This window comes from Ixodes scapularis, unplaced genomic scaffold (genome assembly GCF_016920785.2).
Source record: "Ixodes scapularis isolate PalLabHiFi unplaced genomic scaffold, ASM1692078v2 PGA_scaffold12__126_contigs__length_90152505, whole genome shotgun sequence".
Classification (NCBI taxonomy): domain Eukaryota; kingdom Metazoa; phylum Arthropoda; class Arachnida; order Ixodida; family Ixodidae; genus Ixodes; species Ixodes scapularis.
The window spans coordinates 19,963,778-19,990,340 of NW_024609838.1; the positions used below are offsets into that span (position 1 = coordinate 19,963,778).

A 26,563-nucleotide genomic window follows, 5' to 3' on the forward strand; every position below is an offset into this window, starting at 1 on the left:
AATAAAGCATACAGGAAAGTGCATATAAATCTTGTTGCAATACCGAAGTATCCTTGCTAAATCCCGAATTGAAAAAAGGTACCGCCATGCTATCGCAGTCTCATATATACAAGACTAAGTTTTAAAATTCAGAAATTGTCCAGTTTCGCTCTGGAAGATCGCTTTCCCCTTAGCACACGGGAGCGCTGCGGCAAAGCAAGGCACGCAAAATTGCAATGCCTAGTCAGCGGTTGCCGTTTCTCTGCAGTACACCAGTGCGCGCTGTAAAGCGCACTCGACGAAACTAACCAACCTGCCAAAACAGACCACAAACGTGAGAATGATAGCGAAACTTCCGTGTACTGTCTTTGATATAAAATGAAATCAAATAGTATGTTATTCGACTCAATAATCGAAAGTTCCGAAAACTCGCATAAGCGTATCACAACGATCCGGCCAGGTAGCGAGGCTTGAGCTATTAAGAACTATATTTTCAGTATTGTTAAAGGGAAATTTTTGGCGCAATGTTGGCGCCAATTCCCCACATTCTGGTAAAATGTGGCGGGATGTTGCAGGATAAGAACTTTGACGCAGTTTGGCGCAGATGGCGCAGCAATCGCATCACTGCAGCAGTTACTTCCAAAATCTGGGTTTGGATGGTGTAAAGATGGCCGTGCACACCCGTATAGACAACTTCAGAAATTCCTTGGTGTCCTCGACCTCGTGCAAGGTGCACATGTGGGGTGTGACCACGGGTCAGCGGAATTATCATGCCTTGAATGAAGGTGATAAGAATGCAAGACTGTATCAGGCAACATAGAAAAAGAGCCACTTGAAACTTTATTAAAATAATTTAAATAATCTGAAACTTTATTCAAATGTCCCGAGAAACAATTGATTACACATTCCCGTTAGGTGCTAATTTCTCGTAGCACATCAGGCGAAGGCTTTTGCAGATTATAGGGGATTAAACAAAAGCCTACATGCCAAAATGGGATGAACAAGCTTTGAGCCCATTTCACAGCTCAATAAACTTCAGCAAAGAACACGAAGGATTACATAAAGAAATAAAGATCATTTTAAATCTTCAGTGTGTGGATTACAGACCCTTTCCAACTTAATTTGCTTATGTTTTCGGTTTGCCCTTACCCATTTTGAAAAACAAAATATTGCATTTTCCCATGTTGCATGTTCTTCTATAGAAAGCAGAATAAATAAGCCATCTGTTCCACAAAACAGCTGTCAAGGGAATTATCTAGATAATGCCTAATTCCATAAAATGATGACCTGTGTAGTCTTCCGTGTCCCAATATGTATCACAGTGGCACAAAAAGACTCGTTTGTATTTGACTATTTCATGCTGATTTCAACCTTTTACTACCATTAAAAACATATCATTTCTATCAATCCATAATGCAGAATAGGCGTCACTAAACTTACAAATTTAAGAGACTGAAGAATGCTTCAGCATACATTCCAATTTCAAACTGATCTTGATTTTCTTTGCCATAGGTAATTAATTAGAATTAACGTTGTTCATTGGAATTAATCACTTTTTAATTTATAGTTGCTATTTAAAGGGATTATTTTCTAAATGCCTCGAATAACCCTGCCCATGAATCTATCCTTAGTGCCCTGAATTGCCAACACATGCATGTAACACAGTAGAATAGTTCAGTAAGTGGGTAGTGTCACCAGAGTATTTGTATGCATTGGGCATGGCTGTAAGAACATTCAATGCATAGCTCAACTCGCAAAAGCTTTCACCAAGACCAAGACAAGCAGAGAATGCTTCACAGTAGATTATCTCAAAGATTTCCCTGAAGCTCAAGTAGAGTAACGGAACTAAAAAATAAAAAATCCACCCATTTAAAATTCTTTTTCTAAAGAAAACCCATTGAAAAAAAAATGCCGACATTTACGTAAAAAAAGTTACAGCTCATTAGTTAGGATGGCTAGCTTAACGAGCTGTTATCGACAATACTTTCCTTCGCAAATATATCCTTGGGTCTGTCCAAAATGAGACGGACATTGAATGTTAAGTTCTGCATAAGTAAATAGGAACACGAATAAATGATGTAGTGGAGGGTCCTTACATACAGAGATCTTTCCAGAATAAAAACATGCCAGCTTGTATCAACCGCGACGTCCAAGCGAACATTTTTACAGCCACACCCCGTACACGTGCATGAGAATAGGTACAACTGCACACGGGCGCATGTAATTGCACATTTGTTAAGAGACTCCCGGAGTTGCACATTTTGCCCCGGTTTTTCTCTTCGTGACATTGTGAAAAAGTGCCCTCAAGCACTGTTCAGACTTCAGTGGCAAAACCTTACAAAAAAAAAATGTATGTTCGAAACACAAAGCGGGAAAAAAGTATGTTTTTAGAGAAGTCTTTTTTCAGCAGCCCAAAACATTGGGACATTTCAGAAACATAGTACTCCACCTCTTTGCACACCCCTTGAAGGTAGAAAAGTAACATTTTCTCTCCTTACAAAGCCCCAATACTACACTCCGTTTCAGCCCAAGTCTGTCCGCAGCTGTCGCTTCGATCCGACAGAGCTGATCACGCAGTGCCAAGAGCGTATCATCACGTCACTCGTTGTGTTTTTGGGCTTGCCATCATTGGCTAAACCAATTGCGCGCAAGAAAAACCGCAGGGTCGAGGCACATTTATGTGTGCGATTGGTTTAGCAGTGAGGACACACTTTGGACGCTGCGCAATTGGGTCCATCGGGTCGTAACGGTGGCTGTGGTCGGACCTGGGACGAAACAGGGTATGGCTTTGGCCTGAAGGAAGCACTGCATTGCCCGCGTGCACAACACAAAGTAAAAAAAGAAAAACCACATAGTTGACGAACAGAGAAACACTCTTAGCGAAAAGGCGGCAAAGAGTTCCAAAAAGCGGCTGGAATGTATTGCAACGAGACAACTCGCAAGAAAAACTCTCCAAAGGAATAAGACACGAGAACGAGGAAGAGTCGACACCAGAAAGGAGGCACTCTTGCACTTGTAGGCTGAAGTGACTAGACAAAACTCACCCTCGGCTGAACCAACAGCCCAACAACCCTGGTGCCAAAACAGGGCATAGACCGAGATGCCACGGCACTCCGAAAAACGGCCAAGAACGGAAAACGATGCGCAGAGCAAACAGCACTTCTGGTCTCTATTCAAAAATAAGTACTAATTCTTTTGGCAAACCCAGCCAAGATACAGAGAATCAATGGCTGTGGTGCACCCGATTTGACCAGTAAGTGCGCCATAATTGCACAAGTCCTTTTTTTTTTTCTTCAATGTTTAGACATTAGATATTTTTTGCAATTCGCTGGCCTCTTTTTGTACAGCCCAATCACTGCAACTCTGCATGCTCAGAAACAAATTTAACTCGCAGACGTTGAAGCAAACTTTAGAGTGGGCGCTGGTAAATTGGGCAAAAGGTTTTTTGCATCTTTCTTTTTTTTTTTTTTCTTTTTTTCGGCAGGAGAACAGGTGCTTTCTCCGTTTGCAAAACACAGAGTCAATATAACATGGTTTAGTTTAAACGAGCTTGTGTCCAACTTGTGAGAAAGCCAAAGAAAGAAAACAGCAATGGGCACAGGTCTTCCAAAAGAACTTCAAGAAAAACATGGAATGTAAGAGAACTTAAAAAAAAAAAAGAAAGCCCACACCAGGGATCTTAGAAACAATAAATAAAAAAAGCAGAAATAAGAAGTTGGAAGATAAAAGTGACATATAAAGCTAAAAGGCTCTATCCAAAATAAATTTTAAAAAAGGTTACAAGCACAAAAGGGGTAAAAAAAGTCTCGCAGAAGCCACAGCCGTCACCGTCTCCCAAGGCACGTCTTGTGACCGTGAAAAGCGTCCAGTCTTGTACGACGCCATCAAAACGGTAAAACAATTTTCATAAAAAAACTTCTCAGTATGCCGCTTCGTAGCCGTAGTGAGGTTGACGCGTGCCTCCATACATCGCGAAGGCTGCAAGAAAACAAAGAAATGCAGAATAATCATAAATTTGTCTAGCACCTTGCAAACACAGGGAAATGCAAGACATGCATCTATTTATGCCGTCCGTTTTTTTACAAACACTGTACACCGCAGGTGATCATCTGTGTGGGAAATGGTGCAGCAATGCGGTAGGTTCTCCCAATGCTGCACACTCACATTTACCACTTAAAGTAATAGTTGGCATTTTACTCTAAACACCGTCATGCAAGAAACAGTTTTTTTGCTAATCTACCTAAGCACCAAGAGGCATGCCCCAACTGTAGTTCTAAATCCAAAACCTAATACAGTAAAACATCGTTATAACAAAGTTGAAGGAGCGGTCGTAATTATTTCGTTATAACCATTAGTTTGTTATAGCCAATGTCCATTTCTTCCCACTATTAGCAAGCAAGGGGAATTACGGTTGCTTTGTTATATCCATTAGTTTGTTATATCCCATTTTGTTATAACGAGGTTTTACTGTATAACAAATTGCACTTTGTACACACGTGTTCGACGACGCCTTCCGTTGACTGTCCACTTAGAGTCTTTTATACTGATGTGGCGTATGCATGGAACACATGTACAAATGTTTTGTTATTTCGGGGCTATTTGTTTGTTTTTTTGTGCGTCCAAGTCGGATGGTTTACACGTTGGTACACTCCATCCACCCCTAAGCTGACACACCTATGACTGGAACAACAAGCACATGGCCCCACCATTAGGGGTGAACGAAGTATAAGCATTAGCATCCCTAGCAGCAGCAGAGTTGGCCAGACATCGGCCAATGGCTGGCAATGGTCCTTGGCCAAGTGACCAGACAGTGGCCAGAGACTGGCCGGTGACTGGCATTTATCGGGCCACTGGCCATCAGCCATCGGCCAAGCATTGGCCAATGAATGGCCACTTTCTGGCCACTTGCCAAAAGACCATCGCCAGACATTGGCCATTGCTTGGCCAAAATCCGTGCTGCTTGGGATATTCAATGCATTGCACATTGGTGCGCTCGATGTAAACAAAGTTCCTTCCCAGACGAAAATCAGCCCACTTCTAGCTGGATTATGGAACTGGTCCCAGCTGGAAATAAACAGTTTAGCTGGATTCCAGCTGGACTGTCTCATTTCCAGCTGGGACCAGTTCCATAACCCAGCTGGAAGTGGACCGATTTGCACCTGAGTTACAAGCACACATGGATTTACACAATAGAATTCCTTACTTAAAACAGAGCTGTATACGTTTTGCCCATGTATGAGGGGTGAGGATGCTGATGACTATGACAAAAACGACAGCAGTGTTGTTTGCTATGCCTCATTTCCAGCTGGGACCAGTTCCATAATCCAGCTGGAAGTGGAATGATTTTCGCTTGGGATAGATTTTATAAATAAGGTGTTCCTTGTGAACCAAGCAGAAGCTCCAGCAAAATATTGAGTCGCTGATTTGCCGCAAAATTGGTTCAATGCATTAATAGACATATCTAAACTACTAACCCAAATTACAAATCACAATAATTTCCTTTTCACGAAGTTGTAGAATTTTTATGCTTGGACCGAGAGGCTGAGAGGTACTACTGCGAACACTGACATCAAATGTAGTATTATAGGGGTCAGTACAGTTTGTTTCCCACCATCAAGAGGCTCACGCCAGCAAAACAAGTGCACAAAATACTCTGTTCATAGACTGCCCGCTCGACTTACGCAAGTTTTACGTGCGACGTCACTCCGCTGGACAGCGCAGGAAAATTGGAATGTTGATTTTGGCATGACCTTCATTTGCCGTTTTCTATTCTAATTTAGAGGTAACAAATAGCATGTCGGGAAGAGCCAACCCTGGTACTCCGAAACAGTGTTTTGATCAGGTAGCTCAAAAAACTACCGGAGCTGCCGTCAAACCAAAGCGGGAGGGAGTGTCACAGTAGGCGACATAAAGCAAGGCGGACACGGCGAGCGAAGCATGCGGACGGACACGGGCAGGAACGGCTTACGAGGCGGCGACAGCGAGTGTGGCGGCGAGGGCGAGGGCGACACACTGCCGGGGGCCCACGGGCCGTGCACCGAGGGGCTACCTGGAGGCAAGAAGGCGCCGTAGGGGCCGTAGCCCGCGCTGCCCATCGGAGCTGCCGTCACGTACAGGGGGCTGGTCAGGTGGGCCACGTCTGGCTGGGGCACTGGTGGAAGACACAACAAAAAAAATTGGAGCTTCAATCCACGCTGTGAAAGTGGTTTGTCAGCGAAGCTGTGGTATCACGTGCAACGACTGCCTACTGCACTATAAAAAATGCCGCCGCCGGTCGCAGCACGCCGCCGCTGGCAGTATTGCAGTTTCTTTTCCGTTTGCCGCTCCTAGTATTCACGCTGCTCCTCGGGAGTCCTAACTATGCGTGGCCTATTCATTGCGGTGCCGCAGCAACAATGGAATCAGTTGCTATACTCCGTTTCATCTTACGTTTAAGCGCAGCGGATCTTACGAGCCATCGGAGGCACAGCGACGTGCAGGAAGCGTATCACGGGCCACGTCCACAGAACGGGATTGGCTAAGATAGCTCATAGCATCCGCTGTGTCTGGACGTAAGGTGAAACGGGATATAGGCGGGTTCTCCTTTTATATGTGAAAGGCAAGTGACGTCACGCCCCACGTCGCAGCTGCCGTTGCCGCGGCAGCTTGGACAACAGTAATCTTCACCGGGAACGTATGCGGTGAGCGCTACGTGCTTCGCATTGTTTTCAGGAGCTCCTTATCATTCATTATATGATTAGGGTGCTTGTTTTGTGCTTATTCTTTATTGAAACGAATGTTGTGCTGTATATGCCTGGTGTTTGTACTTTTTGCTTCGATCTTCTGAAGTCTTCTTTTCGTGAGAACGCAGACACGAAAACACACGCGTGGAGAAGAAACATGCTTCGCATTGTTCGCAGGGGCCGTTATAATCCATTATGCGGTTTGCACTTCACACGAGGGCTTTGAATGACATCAACCCCTTTCGAAGCAGCTGCAAACCTAATCTTTACTGGAACGCATGGGAGGGCGTTCCTATTGTTCCGGTCGGGTGGTTTCGTTTTCTTGCCGGTAGCATGATGGCAGATATAGTTCTCGGCGCGCTACAAGATGGCGCTTTACATTTCGCATATGGTCTATTCCCCACTAAATTTAGCACGGAACTGAATTGGTATTGAGGCCACATGATGTCAATTTTCCTGCTAATCTAGCGGAGAAACTGAATATGTTTATATGTCTCGTGACACAAAGTCATGTGATGTCATTTTCTCCACTGAATTTAGCGCGGAAACTGAATTGGTGTCGAGGTCACGTGGCGTCAATTTTTTAGCTAAATTTAGCGGGAAAACTGTGGGAGGACGCGAGGGTTTGGAGGAGGGGAAGGTATGGAGTAGGATGGGAGGGTACACAGGAGAAAGGGAGGGTATGGAGGAGGAAGTGGTGGAAGGGAAGAAGGGAGGAGAAGGGGAGGAGGAAATAAGGGAAGGAAGAGGGGGTACAGAGGAGGAGAAGGGGCATACCCTCCCCTCCTCCTCCTCAAGAGCTGTGCTCTAATTTCACATTACAGAGATTTATAAACGTCTTTCATTTTTTTCGGCTCTTCGACCTAATACGCACCGACCCTATCTGCTTTTGATTGCCTCCAATTTTTGCGCGGGTGCTTGCTCGGTATTTTATGCTGCGCAACACTGCCATGCTGCCATCAAGTTTGATCCGAAAAATGTGACCCCGGATTATGGACTCACTTTCTGGCCTGATGCCGAGCTGTCCAAGAACGTGCTCCGCTGCGAAATCCTTGGCTTCCTCGACGCTGCGACACAGCTTGCTTGGCGTGAAAGCGTTGTTCGCTGCTGGCAGGTCGGGCAGCGTCACCTGGTGCCGAATACCTTCGTATATACCTCTTCGAGCGGTACATAGAATTGATATAGGAGCAAATACAAGAATCACGCACTCTGCGGGCTCCTCAAGAGTGAGGTAGAGTCTGAGGATATGACTAAACGTTCCATAGCATCAGGTTAGAAGAAAAAAAAGTAGAAAAGTGCTAACAACCAAACAAAATGAGCTGCAATTGACAGTGGCTGCTGCTGCATTATAGACAGGCACGTTGAAGGAGATTTGCCTACGGCCAGTGGTGCTGTACAATGCATTCGACTCTCATAAAATCAAACTCTAGGGAGCCACAGATTTTAGTTTGAAATACCAGATGCGTGAATTATCCGAAATTTATCTATGATGTGAAACGAAGTACCGATTCACTGTAGGAATAGCCACACATACCAAGCAGACTTTTTAAACTTTCCTTATACACGAGCCTATTTATAACCAGCACACACATAAAGCATTGGTGAAGTTCGAAGCGAGTAGTGGTTTTGGCCAAATATTTTCTAATCGAATATCAAATAGTTTCTCCAAGTCTTTTATTACCGTCGTGCCATGCTTTAATGAAAATTCAGCTGAGCTCGTGAAGGTCGATCCCAGCTTCCACTTAACCACTCGTAAGCTCATTTAGTTTAAATAAAACTATATCTATGAACTGTGGCCTCAGAAAGTCCAATGCCTACATTGGGGTGGCATGTACCGTAATTACTCGCGTAATTAACACACTTCTTTACCCGAAAAATTTACACATATATTTGGGGGGTTGCGTTCATTGTGCGGGGTTAAAGTTTTGCATTTATGTTATTTTAGGTGCCAATATGACACGGCAGAGTACTGTGGCACGTCTCCACTGATGGAGGCTCACCAGCAACTTATTGTGAGCGCGCCACAGTAACCATGCTCTTTAAATTGCGAACAGTTTTTAGGGCGCTTTCAGCATGCCTTTTAGCGAAGGAAACGTGCCCTACGAAGCTCACTCAGCACAAAGAGTGATGCGACCGTTCTTAGGCCTAACCATTTTCACAATTGCACTGTTCGAAAGCAGACCACAGACGACAGCGTGTTTGTTGACATCAATGCATTCGATGGGCGAAGAACGTTCGGGGCTGGGCGATTCCTCGACCCCAGCTTTGTTAGATGTGCGCGCCACTCGGTTTCACGGTTGATCGCTTCCGCAACTATGCACTTGCAGCCATTATGAGAGCCACTTGGCTTGGCTTGACTCAGCCTGGCCACTTAGCGGCAAAAGAAAATTGGCTTGGTGGCTAGCTGCGTTGAACGCACCTTGAGACTCGCGCAGACAAAAATTGTAAATGCATTCTTTATGCAAGAACAAAAAAATTCAAATATTGATGTTTGTTGTGGAGGGGTGCATTCATTATGCAAGTAAATATGGTAAATGACAGATTTCACATAAAATTAAACCTAGAGAGACGCCCAGCTATCCAATTAAGGGAATTTATAAATCTGCGTGCTATATGCAAATATTCTTGCTTTATTCTCGAATTTAACCCCATCAGAAAAATAAAGAAAAAGTCCGAATAATAAAGCAGATTGTCAACAGTACTGCCCCATCGAGTGCTCTTCTCAGTATGCACCCACATAATTCAAAAAAGCAATGCCCGCGGGTATTGCTTTCCCACAGTACACTGGTGCTCAGTGAAAAGCACACACAACAAGGCTCACCCACCGCAATGAACAAATAGTATCAATTAAACGAAAAAGATGGTAGAATTAAGTAACTTAGAAACATTTACACACCATATTTTCCGAACTAGCACAGCGGTACGGCGAAATATAGTACCTTTCAAAACCGACCCAGAATTACTCGGCACATACTGGTATTTATACACCTCGCAAGCCTTCTATCACGTTTGCATGGACCAGTATAGTTGATGCAATGAACAGTAGTGAACCTTGTACAGGTAGAGCTGGTTATGTGCATTGCTGCTGTCCGGAGACCCAGATTCACTGCCGGGGACAGGCACGGTGTGGAGCTGGAACTGTGGCTCCCCCCAGCCGTTCTTGTGGCACACGTCGAGAAGGATCTGAGATTGAAAACAAAAACAAATTCATTGACGACCAGAAATTTTCGGTTGTCGTTTCAATCATTTGTAACGGTGTGCAAATGCTAAATCCATTAAAGATTTTTCCTTGTAGTATTTATTTGTCTAATCTTAAGTTCCTCAATATTTATGGTGATGGCCAGTTCAGTAACAAAAAAAATTATTAAATTTAAATGTTTATAACGAGGGATTCTGAACCAGAAAATCAAAGATGCTAGCTTCCCCCAACATACTTCTGGTGAGCAGCTTAAAGGGTAACTGCAAAGAAAAAAAGTGCATTTTTAGACAGCCTATTTGGGACAAGCATGTCAAAAAACAATTTTTTTTGCCAAAAACAAAATTTTTCACAGCAGTATTTATTGCGTGAGACTGATTTTAGTTTACGACTATTTCGTCCGTTTTAAATCGCGCGCCACAAAGTTGGTATTATACGTCATGTAGACGTGGCTGCTATACGTCACGGAGTGACGTATAACAGCCACTCCGAGCGCCTCCAAAGAGCGGGAGTTTCAAATGTGGAGAAGTATAGATTCCCGACTAAATTACGTCCTGTGGCGTAAATATTGCTAGAAAAAAAATTGTTTTTTCGCGGAAGATTTGTTTTGTGATGTGCTTTTCCCATATAAGTTGTTTAAAAAGACACTTTTTTTTCTTTGCAGTTAAACTTTAAGCAGAGGCTATTAATACCTGGCTGATCTACTAAAAATGTTTGGCTTTCATGCTACTGCAAGTAATGACTTCTTTGATTTGCTATGCACATTTACTAAATAACTAAGCTAAAAAAAGAAATTTCACAGATTTTTGTCATCCAAGTTGTTTCTAGGACAAGTGTTGTAAACCAAGTTTTCCACCAAATCCAAATATAATTTCTAGGGTTTCAAACTTTGTTCCTAAACAAAGATTGATTGTACCACCCTACCATTTCTGCCTAAGCTATGGCAAGGTTAGAGAGCATATTTTGAAATGGAGCAATAAGGAGCAATAAAAGACAGCTCATACGACTGTTAATAGATAGCATCTGGGTATCTTGGGATAAGCTCAAGGCAGCAAACACAAAAAGAAGGTCAAGAGCATGAGTACAGACAGCATTAAAGAAATGGGATACAGCAACTCATGGCAAACAAACAAAAAACAATTGTCTTGAGAATGGAACAGCATAACACCAAACCACAGCAACAATGACCACTAAGCACAGCAATAACCAACATAAATAAACAGAACAAAAAAGCCCTCAAATCAAGGAAGCAAAAACCAGATCCCCAACATATAGTTTAAATTTCGATGACCGACTGCGCACTATACTCGGAGGGAGTATTTTAAAATGGAAATGGGACGATTAAAAACAATATGCGCAATAAAACAGGGTCAAAAAGAGAGGGACACAGTATGCTTTGTGTTGTGTGCCTCTCTATTTGTCCGTTTTACGGTGCATATTCTTTAGTAGACAGTGTTCTCTTAGCAGTGAGCATAACCTGCAGTTAAGATAAGGCGCTGTTGCATTCCTTTATCATCATTATCATCAAAATATTAGTTGTTATAATAGTAATAACTGGACACTGTGTGCTCGAATTCAGTCACATGGCATATCTAAGAATTGAATAGGCTTCAGTTTCACTTGCTCTGATGCAACTGTTTCAACTGAAATAAATATGAACCCCCCAAAGATTAAAAAGTCCCTGAAAAAAAAAAAAAAAAAAATTTATTTTTACAGTTTGGCCAAGACACGCGTATCGAAAAATAAATTTTACGCGAAAAGATAACAACTTTCTATAGCAATATTGATGACAAAAGATTTATTTGAAATTCTATGCGCAAAGTTAATGACCCTGGAATGGTCATCCGCTCTTTCCACCTCATCGACATGGTCATTCGCTCTTTCCACCTGGCGAAGCCAATCCACCTCTCCTCCACGTGCCCGAAATGCCGAGAGAGAAAACGAGTGGAAAGGGGGTGACTGACTACCGCCTAAATTGCGTCTTACGCCGTCAATATTGCTCTAAAAAAACTTTTTTTCCATTGAATTAATTTTTTTACATGTGTGTCCAAACGAAACTGTTTAAAAAAATCTTTTTTTCAGGGGCCCTTTAACACAATGCATGCATTAATGCCTATGAACCTTCCTATGTGCACTGAATGACAGTCTGAGCAACAATATGCAATGTGCATCTGTTTTGTCACACTGCCCAAGAAGTATGAAGGTATACAGTTCCTGAGCACTGCTGAATGATCTTTTTAATATCAAGATAGAGCCTGAAATCAGAAAAGGCACTAGGTATATAGGTTCATACTACCCCAACAACGCTAAAACAATTCTTACACTACTCATTGCGCTTTTTTTACAGTGGAGCTGTTAAGGGCTAGTTTCCCCAGGATCGTGTCCTCTGCAAAGAAATGAAGACACCAAACTCTGGACACCTACCGCCATCTATGAGCAACGGCGGCAAGTCACGTATCTGGTTGCCGCCGTCGCTCATAGATGGCGGCACCCTTTTCACTCTGGCCTGCCGATTTGCATCCGGCTATTACTTTCCATTGTACAGCTCTGCTGGTCTTCCTTCTTCACCAGAGTGGAAAGGCTGAAAGATTTTTTTGTATTTTACTCTTAACACTAGCAGCAATAACACTGAATTATTAATGTGAGCTGAGCTGGACAAACACAGCTATGTGTTTGTCCTGTTTCTGTGTAAGTGTGTTTTAGTTCACACTGTTTTCCCACCTTCTAACAATAAGACACTGCGTCGGCATCATCGTGTGGCAAACTTGACGAAGCAGCAGGTTGAAGGTAAGGGCAGACAAACTTGCTAGCAAAACGAACGGTGACAAAGCACAAAGCAAGCACAGCAGGGTATATGATGTACAGGGTTTGCCACAAGAACAAATGCAGGTGCTTTTGTGCGGAGCGTTTTTCGTTACCTGCACCGCATGAAAGGCTGGTTTGAAAATGACATGCTGCGGTGTCGGTGTGAGCTGCATGCCAGGCTGAAGGTCCACCAAGAACGGCTGCTTTGGATGTCCGAGAGAAAGTGCCGCAAAATTATTGTCGTTCAAAGCCGAGATTGAAATTATGCGTATTATTGGAAGCCTCGTCCACGTTTCATGATGTCAGATTGTAGTTTCTGCAATTAGTATGACCGATGAAATTTGAGTTGCGTTGAGTCAAGTTTTTATTTTAACTTCACTTAGACAACGAAATACCCAATGCCTTAGAAGTACCACTTTGATCCTAAATGAAACACCTAAACCTCGTAAATTTTTAAAAAGTAAAACTTCAATTGCTGCTCATTTAGAGCACCGCGTAACATACCGAGCAACTGCCCATTCCGAATTAAGTGCCCAACCCTCAATTTTGTAACATTCAGAAAATACACAAAGGACATATCTTTACATATTGTTGACACGAGGAGAGCCTATGCCCCAATTTTACATGGTTACAGTTGGCTCGCAATAAATAAAACTGATATTTCATACTTCTGGTTAATTAAAACAAAATTTGAACTTTTGGTTGTCCCGTCATGTTTTTAAAGGGGCGATGCAACAATTTTTGTACTTTGCGCAAATACCACTTAGAACGGATCCCTGACATTAATTACCTATGAAACTCACGTTCGTTTTTCACCCCACGCGATAGAAGTCCCAGAACAAAATCAAAGAAAAACGAGCAGCGTTCACCCCCTCAACTCGCAGCCAGAACAAGCGGTCACGTGATCTGGAGCCGATTATATGCCGCCAATGTAGATCATAGCCACGCGCTGGGGTTGGCAAAGCACAGGACACGCGCTGAGTTCCAGATATTGTTATGGCTCGGCTATTGTCGTCGTTGCAGCGATTGGACACGGGCCCACTACCCGAATGCTTCTCGAGCTAGTAATTATCACGAGCCCAAATCGAGTGCCCACGCAATGCTCGGGTCCAATCTATGAACAGCATTCAAATATCGTCATATGGGTGTACTGCGATCCCCACTTTACGTCATGAAATTTTGCAAAGGAGAGATTGAATGAAAATGATCGCTTTTGTCCTTGAAATTAGACCGCAACAAAGGAGTTCTTGGCCAGCGGAGTTGCGTGCGAGTATCCTTGACTCCCACTAGTGCCAGTAAGCTCGTGTATAGTGAAAAACATTCCAATTGAATATCGTTGCACAGCTCCTTTAATGTATTCATAAGCCGCCTTTACCGGTAATTCATACTTTTTTGCTCTCGCGGCCCCATTGAGAGCACTTCTTTCCGAGCACCGGTGCACTTCAAAGTGGCAACACTCGTAAAGCTTGCTTCCGTGCGTGTTGCTTCTCTGCAGTGCACCGGTGCTGGGTGAGAAGCGCACTCAACGGGACTCAAGCAGGGTACACATGAGCTATGAAAACGGGCACTACGAGGAAATTACCACAGCAACTTGCACTCAGTGTTAATATCCTGCCCAAGAGAACAACTATGCAAGCTCAAAATGTATTCTACAGCCCAGTACATGAAAATGGCAGCATACAGTTACAGGAGGCAGCAACTGCAGTGGTCTATGCCGCCTACCAAATGCTAAGTTGGTTTAAAATCGGTAAATAAACTTTACTTCTAAACTTTTAAATATGGCATGCCCATAAAAAAAGCCTATCAGAAACCATTCTGCAACATACCAACAGCTCTTGAGCTTATTTTTTTTAGAAGAATTTTGAGAAATAGGAGGGTTTTTTCATGTATAACTAAAACATGTAGGTATGTCCTTTTAAATATGGGGGTATTGACCCGCTTCTCACCTGCATCGTCCTGGTGTAAAAGGGCGTGATCCTCACGGGCATTGGACGATATCCACGCACGCCTCCTGCACCCCTGCCCCGGCCATGGATTTGCGCCCTCGACGAATCCACTGGCCTGGAAAGATGGTCAAAGAGGTGCTTGTGACGTACTTCTAAGAAACTCGCATATGTGCCTTAACCTTAACGATGTGCAATCTGCTCTGTAAAGCTTCTTCTTGCCTGCACTTCTAGGTCACGGGCATGCATGGAACAGAAACCAATTCGATTTCAGGTAGGAATCGGTGGACGATTGTGTTAGCGTGCCAAAGCTTGGGCGTATGAAATGAAACCTTCTTCCAAAGAACTCGGAAATCCTGCATTCGATCCACACTGCTGCCTTTTTCAATCTGGACGGCCATTGTACCGGCCCGAATTAGCAGCGCACTCCACTTGCCAAATCTGTCTACAGTATAAACGAGCATCACCATATCGCTGTGTGGATGTCACGCTGCCTAGATGTCATGCTTCCTAAATGTCACGCAGACTAAATGTCACACTGCCTAGCCACTAAGTCTCTCAGCTGCTCACTTTATTTTTTTTTTGTTTTTCCTTGGCTTTTATAGCCCAATCCTACTTTGGAACAAGCCTGCCGAGTATAGCCAGATTTCACTTCACTATGCTCTCTCGGGTGGGCTTTTGAGGATCCCAGGCTAGAGGTCATGCTGCACAAGTCAAACTGTTCCTTCACAGCAGTGACGCAGCCAGGAGTAGAGAAAGCAACTGGTAGTATAAAGCTCAAGCCCCCTCCACCTCCCCCCCCCCACCCCCCACACCAAAATGTAGCAGACCCTATAATGCTATTGGGGAGGAGGAGCGACCGTGACGCCCCAAGCGGTTAACTTTAGAACTACACGGATGGGGACAACAAATACAATGATTCAGCGCCCGGCCGACATAACCGAACGCGGCGTCAGCGTTCGGCTAGAGTTTGTGTTCTCGGGTGAGGGGGAGAAGGGGCTCTTTTGTTTCCACTCTGGCCTGCAAGAACAATGCAGCATGCAAGGTCCCAGCTCTGCACAAAAGCCGAAGTGGGTCAAGCTCGCATTCTCCGACGATAGATCCGGCACTTAACGTCGCTTCGTCGATCGTTAGTATTTTTTACATTAAACTGTGCCCTGCGCTCTATTGTAGAAGATGACATGGACATGCCCATAAGGCCTGTTGGCATGTGCACAGGCCTTGTGTTGAGTAAACACCGAGGGTGGGGACAACAAAGGGGTTAGAGCGCCCCCTATAGTTCGATCTCCTGCCCAATACCCTTTGATATCCAAGCCACAAAGATCCCAGCCATGCTAGGCTCCACCCGGAAAAAAAACTTCCTAGTCCAGGGTAAACTCGTCGCAGAACACAGTGCACTAACCTCAAGCTTCATGGAGATCTACACTAAGCTGCTAACTTCTGAGCTCCAAATTTCACCTTCGAGCTACGTAACCTCACCTTCCAGTGCCGATGGGTGGGAGGCGGGGGGACCCCAGGGAGTAGAAGTCATAGCCAAAATTAGCCGATGGGGAAGCCATCATGACCGGGGGCCCGCAGTAACTCCTCCTGACGTCCGAGAAGCGACATTTTGGCATTGACTTCGGATTCCGGCTCCGGTCAACTGGCTTGGACCACGTCACCTCTATCACCGAGCCGTTGAGCACTGCATCTGAGCATGTACAAAAGACTTTTATTACTATAAGCCCTGGCTTTGAGCTATACCAGCTCCAGGGAAAAGTCCATTAGTAAATTCTAGGCCAATTAGTTTGTTAATTACTCTGTAACATTGGTGCCAGACAATCTCCGCAATCTATAAGATTATCCCAAAATAATTTTTTATATAAAATGTCTTTTCTTTTTTATAAATTTTAGACTACACGAAAACACCCCGTGTATACATAGCTTCACTCATCAGCAATAGGGAACATAAATTTAATAAACCACGCCTGGCAGTTTCATTGCAGTCAAACGTGTTAATCTAAAACCCTGGCACTGATGGGAAGCGTTTCGTACGCAAGCCACTTCATTCTGCCAGATTGGCACAAGAAATCGTGCATGCGAAAGTAAACCGGGCCTGCCGGCTCTATCCCTCAATGGTGCATCTGCACAACATGCGTCCCGTTGTTTTACATAGGACAGCTCAGTCTTCTCTCTCACAGTGTGTCTTGCTGGCACCATGTATCCGCTGAGCAAAAGACCAGTTAAGCATAAGCCAAGTATTAATTACCTCAAAAATACAAAGCATGAAAAACAAAAATTAAACTGGGTGTCGCAATTAAAGAGCCATGGTATTCTGAAATCCGTAACAGGGCACTTGACTGGCCTTGGTCGCTGCTCCACAAGCCAAGGGCAAATTTTATGAAAATAAAGCCTATGCTGCTGCTCACAATGTTTTCTACAACCGATACTCTCTTGGTGAAGGATTGTATATTAACACTTTGGATTGCATTAAACACCCCAGGATAGCTTTTGAACTGCACTGGCTAAAATGCCCCTTCAGAGCACTGAACCGACGGCGTGGTTGGATCTTTTGGGTAGATTGAGCCCCTACAGACATTAACAGCTAGTGCTCAATTGGCTTGACCCCAGTAATTCCCTTCCAACACTAAGCACCACAGCCTGACCTATCAAAGTACAAAATACTACAGACAGTATGGCTCACTCTGCATGGCCTCCAAGGCTGTGGTGGCTTCCTCCCGAGACCGGTAGTGGATGAAGGCAAAGTCCCGAATCTTCTTCACCTTGGACACCTTGAGGCTCCCGTTGAGAGAGAAGACTTCCCTGAGTTCATCCTCCGTCGTGCTCAGCACCAGGTTGCGGACATAGAGCACCATCACCTGCGCACCCCCAGAAGTTAGCACCACCGCACAGGCTAAAACAAATAAAACTCGCTATCTCTTTGGTATTTCCCAGAGGCACTCATATATAACTCCCCCGTCAACTCATGATGTCACCTGACAACACAGCATCACGTGATTTTGGGTGACTAACAGGAAAGCATCTGGCATCACAGTGTCAACATCATGCTGTCACGTTAAGCGAAACCACGTCATATGATACCTCGGTGTTATATGTGACTTCATGCTGTTGAATGGCGACCGCCACGCTGATGATTGTCGTCGTGTGACATCATGACAACGTGAGGGCCACATACCAGGCATGCTAAGAAATCGCTGAGAGTCGACTCTATAAATGCTACATGCATTTAAAATTCTATTGATAAAGTCAAGATCACACTGACTGTGTTGGGCGTTTATTTGAGCTGCACTAGGTGTTCATTTATATAGAAACTTTCTAAGTTCAGGAGACACGCTGAACGTAATATGCGTCCCCATTTTATTTTGAGATGTAAGATACCTTTAAATTTATTATGACACTCTGGAGATGACTTGCTCGTTTTCTTTTAAGACTGAAGGTACTGCAAGTTTTAATAAACAAAAAATCACAACTTTTCAGGACAAACTCAGTACAGGCGACTGTGTTGGTCTGTGTGAGACGGCTTATTTAAGTCTCCCCCCCTCCCCCCCTTCCACCTCCCCGTATGAGAAATCGAAATCCGGAGAAGTACCTGCTGGGCAGTGTCCCCACGAATTGGTGGACGTGTAGTAAAATTATGTTTTGCTGCAATGTTGGCGCAAATTCATCACATTTTGGCAAAATGTAGCAGGTTGTAGCAAGGTAAGCACTTTGGCGCAGTTTGGTGCAAACGGTACAGCCATCACATCACTGCTCTGCTCATCCATCATACAAAAGACAGTAAGCAAACACAAGTCACCGCCATATCCGTGGTTTGAATGCCGCGTGCCAAGTTTTCCCCTTGAACTCATTGCCGTGCGGCATTCCAAGAACAGACCTTGCACTGACTCGCGTTTGAGTCTATGCAGAGTCAGAGTGTCTTTGTTATTATGTGTAACCAGTGTGACCCCAGCGGGAAACAAGCTCTTTAAAGGAACACTAACAGGGTATTTATGCTCACCAAAGTTTTCATTTCTACATGACACATGAGAGCCCAACTACCCAGAACACGATTTACGGCTCGAAATTCTTTTTCTTTCCGCTCGAAAACAACCGATTGAGAACTGGTTGGTTAGGCTCGCTCTCTTCTCCGTGGTCACGTGCCGTTTTCTATGGTTTAGACACAACCACCAAATATAATCGAAGCTGTGGGTCATCAAAGGCACACACTCAATATTAAAAGCATAAAATAAAATATGACACCGATTTTGTAGCTTCCAAAAAGCTACTAATACATTGATTTTTTCTTCCTACCCAGCCCAGTTTCAATTTCAAGCAGTTACGTGTTTTTACTTTGTAAAAAATGTATATGCCTCAGTAGCAAAATATTGATTTGGTAGTCTTCTGAAAACCATATAAAATCACCTGGCAAAAACTTTCGATGGCAGGAATTTTAACCGCACTGCATCACAACACTGCCCTGCAGTGAAACCAAATATAATTTGTCGCTATGTACTTTTGTTTTCATTTTGTTTCATTTTTTTTATTTTTTTCATTTCACTGTCAGGAAACACGCAATGGCACATAATTAACTTTATCCAAAAAATTCAGTTTTGCAAAAAATCTCAAGGCAAACATTTAAAAAAAAAAATTATATATAAACTGGGTGTTTTAGCGAACGTTGGACAAACTTCTCCTGCAAAAACTCTGCAAAAACTATATATCACAGCAAAAAAAAAAAAAAAAACGGTTGGTGCCATATTTGTCATTGCCGTCAGGCACATTGAGTTTCGGATAATTAAGTTCCTCACACTGATGTCATTGATTCGAGTTATTTTGGAACATTGTTTAGAGCAACTGGAAGTCCTTTCTGGAGCAGCAAAAAAATACTTTTGGAGTATCGCATACTTTTTAATCTTATTCATTCCACAGTGAATACTGTATGCTAAGATTCATGTATCGCCCTGTCCAACAAAACCACACTGCTTGTTTACCTTCCCACGTCTGTGCAACCACTTTTGAGAACCCACTACAAAACATAATTAAAGTGCAAATGTAATTTAATTATGCTCATCAGGGGTCCCTTACAGGAAATCTACAGCAGGTGGACAATAAATGTGCCTTAACAAGTCCAGCTGCAACTCAAATGTCATTGCCAGAATTTCATTCCTCAGATAAAATAAACTGAACTTTAAACCTTATTAAATGCATCTATGATCAGCTGGGGGCCAATTCGGGGGTAACAACTCAACATAAGAAGTAAACCTATTGGGGAGGAGGACAGACCGTGACGCCCCAAGCGGTTAACCTAACAACTACACGGATGGGGACAACAAATACAATGACGCAGCGTTCGGCCGACATAACCGAACGCGGCGTCAGCGTTCGGCTGGAGTTTGTGTTCTCCGGCGAAGGGGAGGAGGGGCTCTTTTGTTTCCACTCGGCCTGCATGAACAATGCAGCATGCACGATCCCAGCTCATCACAAAAGCCGAAGTGGGTCAAGCTCGCATTCTCCGACGATAGATCCGGCACTTAACGTCGCTTCGTTGATTGTTAGTATTTTTTTTATTAAACTGCGCCCCGCGCTCTATTGTAGAAGATGACATGGCCATGCCCATAAGGCCTGTCGGCATGTGCACAGGCCTTGTGTTGAGTAAACACCAAGCGTGGGGAAAACAAACGGGTCAGAGCGCCCCCTATAGTTCGATCTCCTGCCCAATAGCGCTGCCCAGCTACACCAAACCAACATGGTTCACTTACCCCCTTACCCAAAACACAAGTTATAAGCATCCTTAAATCTCGAATTAAAAAAAAAAAAAGAAAAAAGACACAACCTATGCGTGCTGTCAGAATGTTGTAATCTATCACATAGACGTCATAGATTAACCATAGTTTCATTTTTAAAATTTTATTGCAAGGTCAATGTTGTCACATTATAATTCACAAAATCGTTCTTTTTTCTTCCTTTTTTTTTCCTGAATGGAATGGCGCAATTACGTGCGCCATTCCAACCTGGGGCTCTGATCTGGACACTTCGCAAAAAAAGTCGGCGAGGAATTCGGAGGTCATGGTTGGCCGGCGCAGCGCTTGACCTTGGCGCCGGCCAATCTCGGCGGTCCAAATCTTCGCCGACTTTTTCGCCAAGTGTCCAGATTAGAGCTCCTGGAGGAGCGTTTTTCTACTTAACACGAGGCCGAGGCTGCGCAACGGCGAAGCGACATACGCAGAATCGCGATGTCTCCTCCGCGGGCATCGCTTCTCTGCAGTGCTCCAGTGAGTGGGGAGAAGCGCACTCAACGGAGCTAATTTAAAGGGAAGCTGAAGAGGTTCTTGAAAAAAATGAATTAGAGGTGAATTCTAGAGTATTTTTATCCCGTGAATCTGAATATCACGTTCGTTTTCCCCGAAGACGTAACATAACGCTAAGAAACACACACACACACACACACACACACACACAAAAAAAAAGAAAGTCCGATTAGTCGTTACGTTATAAAAGGATCTTTGGTTTGCCACGCGCGTGTCACTCGTGTGGGCAGCGCGTGCAATTGCAAGCCCTGCCAGGTATATTCCCCCGCACTCACACCAGTCGTGACGCCTCATTTTGACCTTTTTCGAAATAGCAAGAGTGCGCGTGCATAGCTTTGACAGGCGCCGAAGATGCGCGAGAGTGGAGATTCCGAAAACTCCTAATGTGACATAAGGATCCGGGAAGAAGGGGCTTCAGCGGTACTTCGAAAGTGATTTTCTGCAACCTCCGTGCACCATATTGAAAAATAATCTCGATATTCGTGATCCTGGAGACCAAATGAAAACGACTGAAGTGCTTTTCCTCAAATACAAAACCGCTTCAGTTTTTTTTTTTTTTTTTTGTTATTATTATTACTTGAGCAGATTAAAAAAAAAATTGGGAATATCATGAAACGTACGGGTAATGAGTCATGTACAATACCAAGATGAAATCAAGCCACACGTTCTTCTAAGGGATAACCGAAAGTTCCGAAAATCCCTGCAAGCTTACCGAAACAATCTGGCAGTCTAGCAACGTCTAAAGGCCCGTTCACACTCTTGCAGCCCAGTACGACCGAGAGAGACAAGACCGGTTTTTAAGCCTCTCACGACGTCTTAGGACCAGCTCCGCAGCAGCGCATCCGATTTTAAGACGTCGCAAGAGGCTTAAAAACCGGTCTTGTCTCTCCAAGGAGGATAGAAGGGTAGGAGAGGGCATGACGCCAGCCGCATAGCCTTCACAAGCCATGCTCCCTTGACGCCTCGCCTCTTTCTCATTTTCCTCCTTACTCTCCTCACTTATCAGGCAACGTGACCACATCACGTGACCGTAGCTAGCCTTCGTCTAGCTATGGGGTACTAGAATACACCACAGTCTAGCCTTCGATCTGAGAAAACCTACCGGACGGAGCGCGCGCAAGCCTGCAAGGAGTCCTTCTACAATCAACCATCCATCTCACACGTGACATGTCACGCGCACCAATAGCCAGAGAGATCTACGGTCACGTTGGCCACAACATCGTTTAATCTTTTTATGACTAGGCTTCACCAATATTGCACCGTGCCCCCTCCTAGTACTTCTAAACTCCTTGTGTCTCTCTCGGTCGTACTGGGCTGCAAGAGTGTGAACGGCGCTTAACTTAAATATACAAACTGTTAAAAAAAAAAGTAAAGGTTTTAGCTCTGTTGGCTGCTATTTTCCCTTTCCCGCAAAACATTTTCATAAAATCACATAATTTTTTTAATAAAATAACGGCTAGTCTGAAACTTTGGAATCTTCTTCGGACGCCTACCGCAACGTTTGATCTGAGAACGAGCGTTCGGCGAAGCGCTGTTTATTTTCGGGGTACCCTGTTCTTGTTTCCGTACAGATAAAGTGAAATATGAGCCTTTGGCGGAATGTTGGCGCAAATTCCTCGCTCTTTGCTGAGATGTGGGAGGGCGAGGACTTTGGCCCAGATGGCGCGGCGATCACATCATAGAGCCTAAATTAGCGTTTCATTAATTAATAAGCTCTTGGTTATATAGTCACCGACAGAATGAGAACGGCAGGGCGTCTTTTTCATCGACGCCTGGCCTCTAGCAACTTCAAGCGCTCACTGCCTTCCGTCGTGCTTTGACTACGCGTGCAAGCTCGATGCCCATAGAAGGCCGAATCGTTATCGAAGGGAGGAAGCTCAAACTGGAAGCGGGACAACAAAAGGACCTTCCCACCGTCCTATTCCTGCCAATGACTAATTAAAAAAAAAAAAAAAAGTGGTTCTGTTTTGAATTAATTTGATGAGCGCCATCATAAACCACTCAATTATTAAATCTATATAAAAAAAAAAGTGAGTTGGAGCGCGCGTGGGGAGAAACGTTGTGGTCAGCGAAACAAAAGTGGCCGCAGTTGTTTGTGCTGAATGGAAATCAGATGACAAGAAATGGAAAAAACCGCGCAACCGCGTCAAAGCTGGTACGCAATTTCGGGACCCAGGAAAAAAAAAAAAACAAAAAAAAAACTAATAGTGGTTTTCAAGGCTCTCCAAGGTTGACCGTTTTGTGGTATTCAATGATTACCAAGAAATTTGTAAAAGCTTGCTTTCTTCGTGTTTTTTTTTTCTTATTTTTTGCAATAGTTATTTACGATAGCTTAAAAAACGCAGCTTTTTTTTTTTCGTTTTGTTATCACTTTTACAGGCAATGTGCTTGCGTCATTAGCCAACAAGAACGCCAAAAAAAAAAAACCAACCACGACGCTTGAAGCCTAGACGTTACAAAAACACTTCCTCAATTAATAATAATTAAAAAAAAATCCCCGCTGCGTTCCGCAAACGAACTGCGGCCACATCCGAGACGCTGAAACTGCCGTGTTTCAATTTTAGCGGATGGCGTTCGTGTGACACTATGGTCACGTGACGCCATGACATCACGTGACGCCGTAACGCAACGCGACACCAAACTCGCGCTAAATATGGCGGAAAAATTGGAACGTTTCGCGACACTGCGATTCCCGCCAAATTTAGCGAATCACGTCATACGTACTACACGAGAAAAACACACACGACTCCCACTGCGAAACGTTCCCCGATAACGCGTCGATCGCAGTCTAGAGTTAATGCAAGCACACATGCGTCAAAACTCAATTAACCTAAACGCTATATGTAGCTCAATAGATAGAATGACTAATATGGAACCAATGATATCATTTCTGTGCGATGGCGCAGTGTTTACGCGCAATTTTTGACCAATATAAGCTCGTTTTTTTTTTTTTTTTTTTTTTTGGGGGGGGGGGGGGGCGGCCACGCTGCAGTTTTGCCGCCTCTCCAACCTAGTCGTCACTCCACCCACGCGTACGACACGCCAATCAACGCGCCGTGCGTAAGCGATAACCGCGCCATCAGTCGGCGCGGTTTATCGAGATCGCACACCCCGTGCGGGGTTACCTATTCACCGGTAACGAGATAAGGAAAGACAGGAGGGGCGTTTGCACCGGATAAGGTTGTCCGGGAGATCCGGCGCTTTGCTTGACGTCGAATCTGGGAACGACCGCGATCGCGCTCCTCTGGGGACCGATTTTGCTCGCCGCGAAAGCGGGTCCGATCGAGAAAACGAAGCCCCGTTTTTCGATCCTCATAAATACACTATGCGACGCAGAAAGCCAAAACCCCGCGTGAATGTGGCGCTATATATAGCGGGGATGCTGGAATGAGGACATTTTAGAACATTTCGTTAATCTGGATCGAAGTATAAAAAATTTAAAAAAAAATGTATCTCTTATGTGCCGACGTCCAATTTAGGCCTAATATTCGTCAAACCAATTGAAATGGCATTGCGGTTGCCTGTGGCATTGATTTGGGTTAAAAAGAAACTCCAGCAAAAAAGGTAAACAAAAATGCATTTCTCGTTGACAGGTTTTTTCGCTGAAATAATTGCCATGGCGTGTACAATGTCATTTCTTGGCTTCACGCAAACATTCAGCTTAAATGCGTAACAATTTATTGGGTTTTTTTTTTATCTTTTTGATTTTGGTACGCCATGTTCTGAAACTTTCGCAACTTCTCACCCCCGCTAGCGTCACATTCCCAACAAGTTTAATTGCTTTCTACGATGTGTATACTTCATTCTTGCGAAGCTAAAAACGTGACACGGGAACTGATTTATGACACCGCAGATCGCAGACACGGCGAATTCGCGTGCAATAAATACGCGGGAATTCGCTACAAACTTCCCTGTCCCGGGTACGGCCGCAGCAGAGCGCGGACGCAGCACATTCGCGCACAGCGCAAATACACGTAAGGACCCGCTACAAACTCCCGGAGAAACGATATCGCGTGCGCAGATCGCGGACAAAACCGCGGGAACCCGCTACGAAATGGTATGTCACGTGAACAGATATCGCAGATTTCGGAAGCACCAGATTCGCGTTTCACGGCGCGATAAACATGAAAAATCGATACAAACTCGCGTATCACCCGAACCAATATCGCGCGTGCAAATCGCGAACCAAAAGAAAAAATAATAATAAACGCGGGTCCGAGTTACGAATTTGCATGTCACGGAAACGGATACCACAGATTGCAACGCTGCAGATTCGCGTGTCACGGTGCGATATGCGCGAGTTCTTAATTAAGATAGGAAACAAAGCTTTTGTCACTTGATTATGAACATTAATTACATTTTATAACGATAACTTCCTGTAACAAAAATCAGCATGTAAACAAGAAAAATACCTTCTTAAAAAAATTAAGAAAACGACCTCCCCGAATTTGTTTAGGTTATTTCCAGGCTTTCATTGACTGCTCCAACTAATTTAGTATTAATTTACTGCATTCGCTGTACCATCGAACGGACTAACCGGGGTTGACCTGAAAAATAAACATAAAGATCAGTTCAGCAGTTCTCTCGCAGTACTTAAGTATCCTTGATGAATCTCGAACGTGGAAAATATATCTTCAGGATATCACAGTTTATCGTAGACAATAAAATTTAAAAAAAAAAAAAAAAATCGCAGTTTTATTTAGAAACAGCGTATAACGTCTAGCTCTGGAAGAGTGTTTTCCCCTCAGCACACGGGTGTGCTGCGGCGAAGCAAGATATGCAAAATTGCGACGCCTATAGAACGCGGTTGTCGCTTCACCGCAGTACACCGCTGGGCGGTGACAAGATTACACTCAACGATGCTAGCTATCCAGCCAGAAACGACGAGTGTCGGAGATATCGCTATCCAACTACGGTCAATGATCTATTATACAGAGATCAAATGAAACATCGTGTCAGTTGAGGCGTTAATCGAAAAAGTTTTCGAAACTCGCACAAGCCTACCCGAACGATCCCGTCGTGTAGCGTTGGTTCGTTTATTATATTGTCAGTATTAATAAATTGCAAATAAGTTTCGATACAATGTTGGCGCGAATTCCGCACATTTTGGCAAAATATAGCAGGATGAAGCAGGCTGTAAGCGCGTTGACGCAGTTTGGTGCAAATAACGCAGCCAATTAGATCACTGCCAGTAGCAGAGACCGCGTCCCTCTTCGCTACGCAAAAACGCCGCGCATGCGCTGTTGCGACCAATCTCCGCAGGAGTCGTCCGCCATTAAATTGCAAACGGCCCACACGGTTTGAGATGAACCCTTTTTTATAATCTCGGCTAACTGTAGTAAGATGGTGATCTGGGCCAGTTGGGAGCAGTTGTACATGATGGGGATGAACAGCTAAAAAAACTGGGACAGCGATAATAAAAATATTAAAAACACGACAACACAAAGCTGTACTCGCAACTAGAATTTAACAGAAGAAACGGCATAAAGAAAACATACATAATATCTTAAAATATACTATGCATGTTTTCTTAATGCTGTTGTAACATATATGTTATAATCTTTTAAAATCTTATGTTTTCTTTATGCGGTTTCTTTTACTAAAGGGATTGTCCAGTGATATCCGGAAGTT

At 44.0% G+C, this 26,563-nt stretch overlaps 1 protein-coding gene across 2 annotated transcripts in view; it reads right to left on the reverse strand.

Moving 5' to 3' along the window:
* Positions 1-828: 828 nt before the first annotated feature.
* The window catches only part of LOC8031438 (APOBEC1 complementation factor-like), a 60,230-nt gene continuing 34,495 nt past the window's right edge, over positions 829-26,563 (reverse strand). Inside the window, exons 2-9 of one of the 2 annotated variants that reach the window (XM_029987157.4) lie at positions 17,329-17,503; positions 16,125-16,335; positions 14,649-14,763; positions 12,816-12,905; positions 9,753-9,884; positions 7,704-7,830; positions 6,029-6,130; positions 829-3,957 (exon numbers count right to left, since the gene is read on the reverse strand). In XM_029987157.4, the coding sequence (XP_029843017.3) occupies positions 3,899-3,957; positions 6,029-6,130; positions 7,704-7,830; positions 9,753-9,884; positions 12,816-12,905; positions 14,649-14,763; positions 16,125-16,335; positions 17,329-17,503 (1,011 nt within the window). In that variant the 3' untranslated portion in view covers positions 829-3,898. Of the gene's footprint in view, positions 3,958-6,028; positions 6,131-7,703; positions 7,831-9,752; positions 9,885-12,580; positions 12,906-14,648; positions 14,764-16,124; positions 16,336-17,328; positions 17,504-26,563 lie in introns of those variants that run through there. The other variant, XM_042289451.1, reaches the window with a different exon arrangement.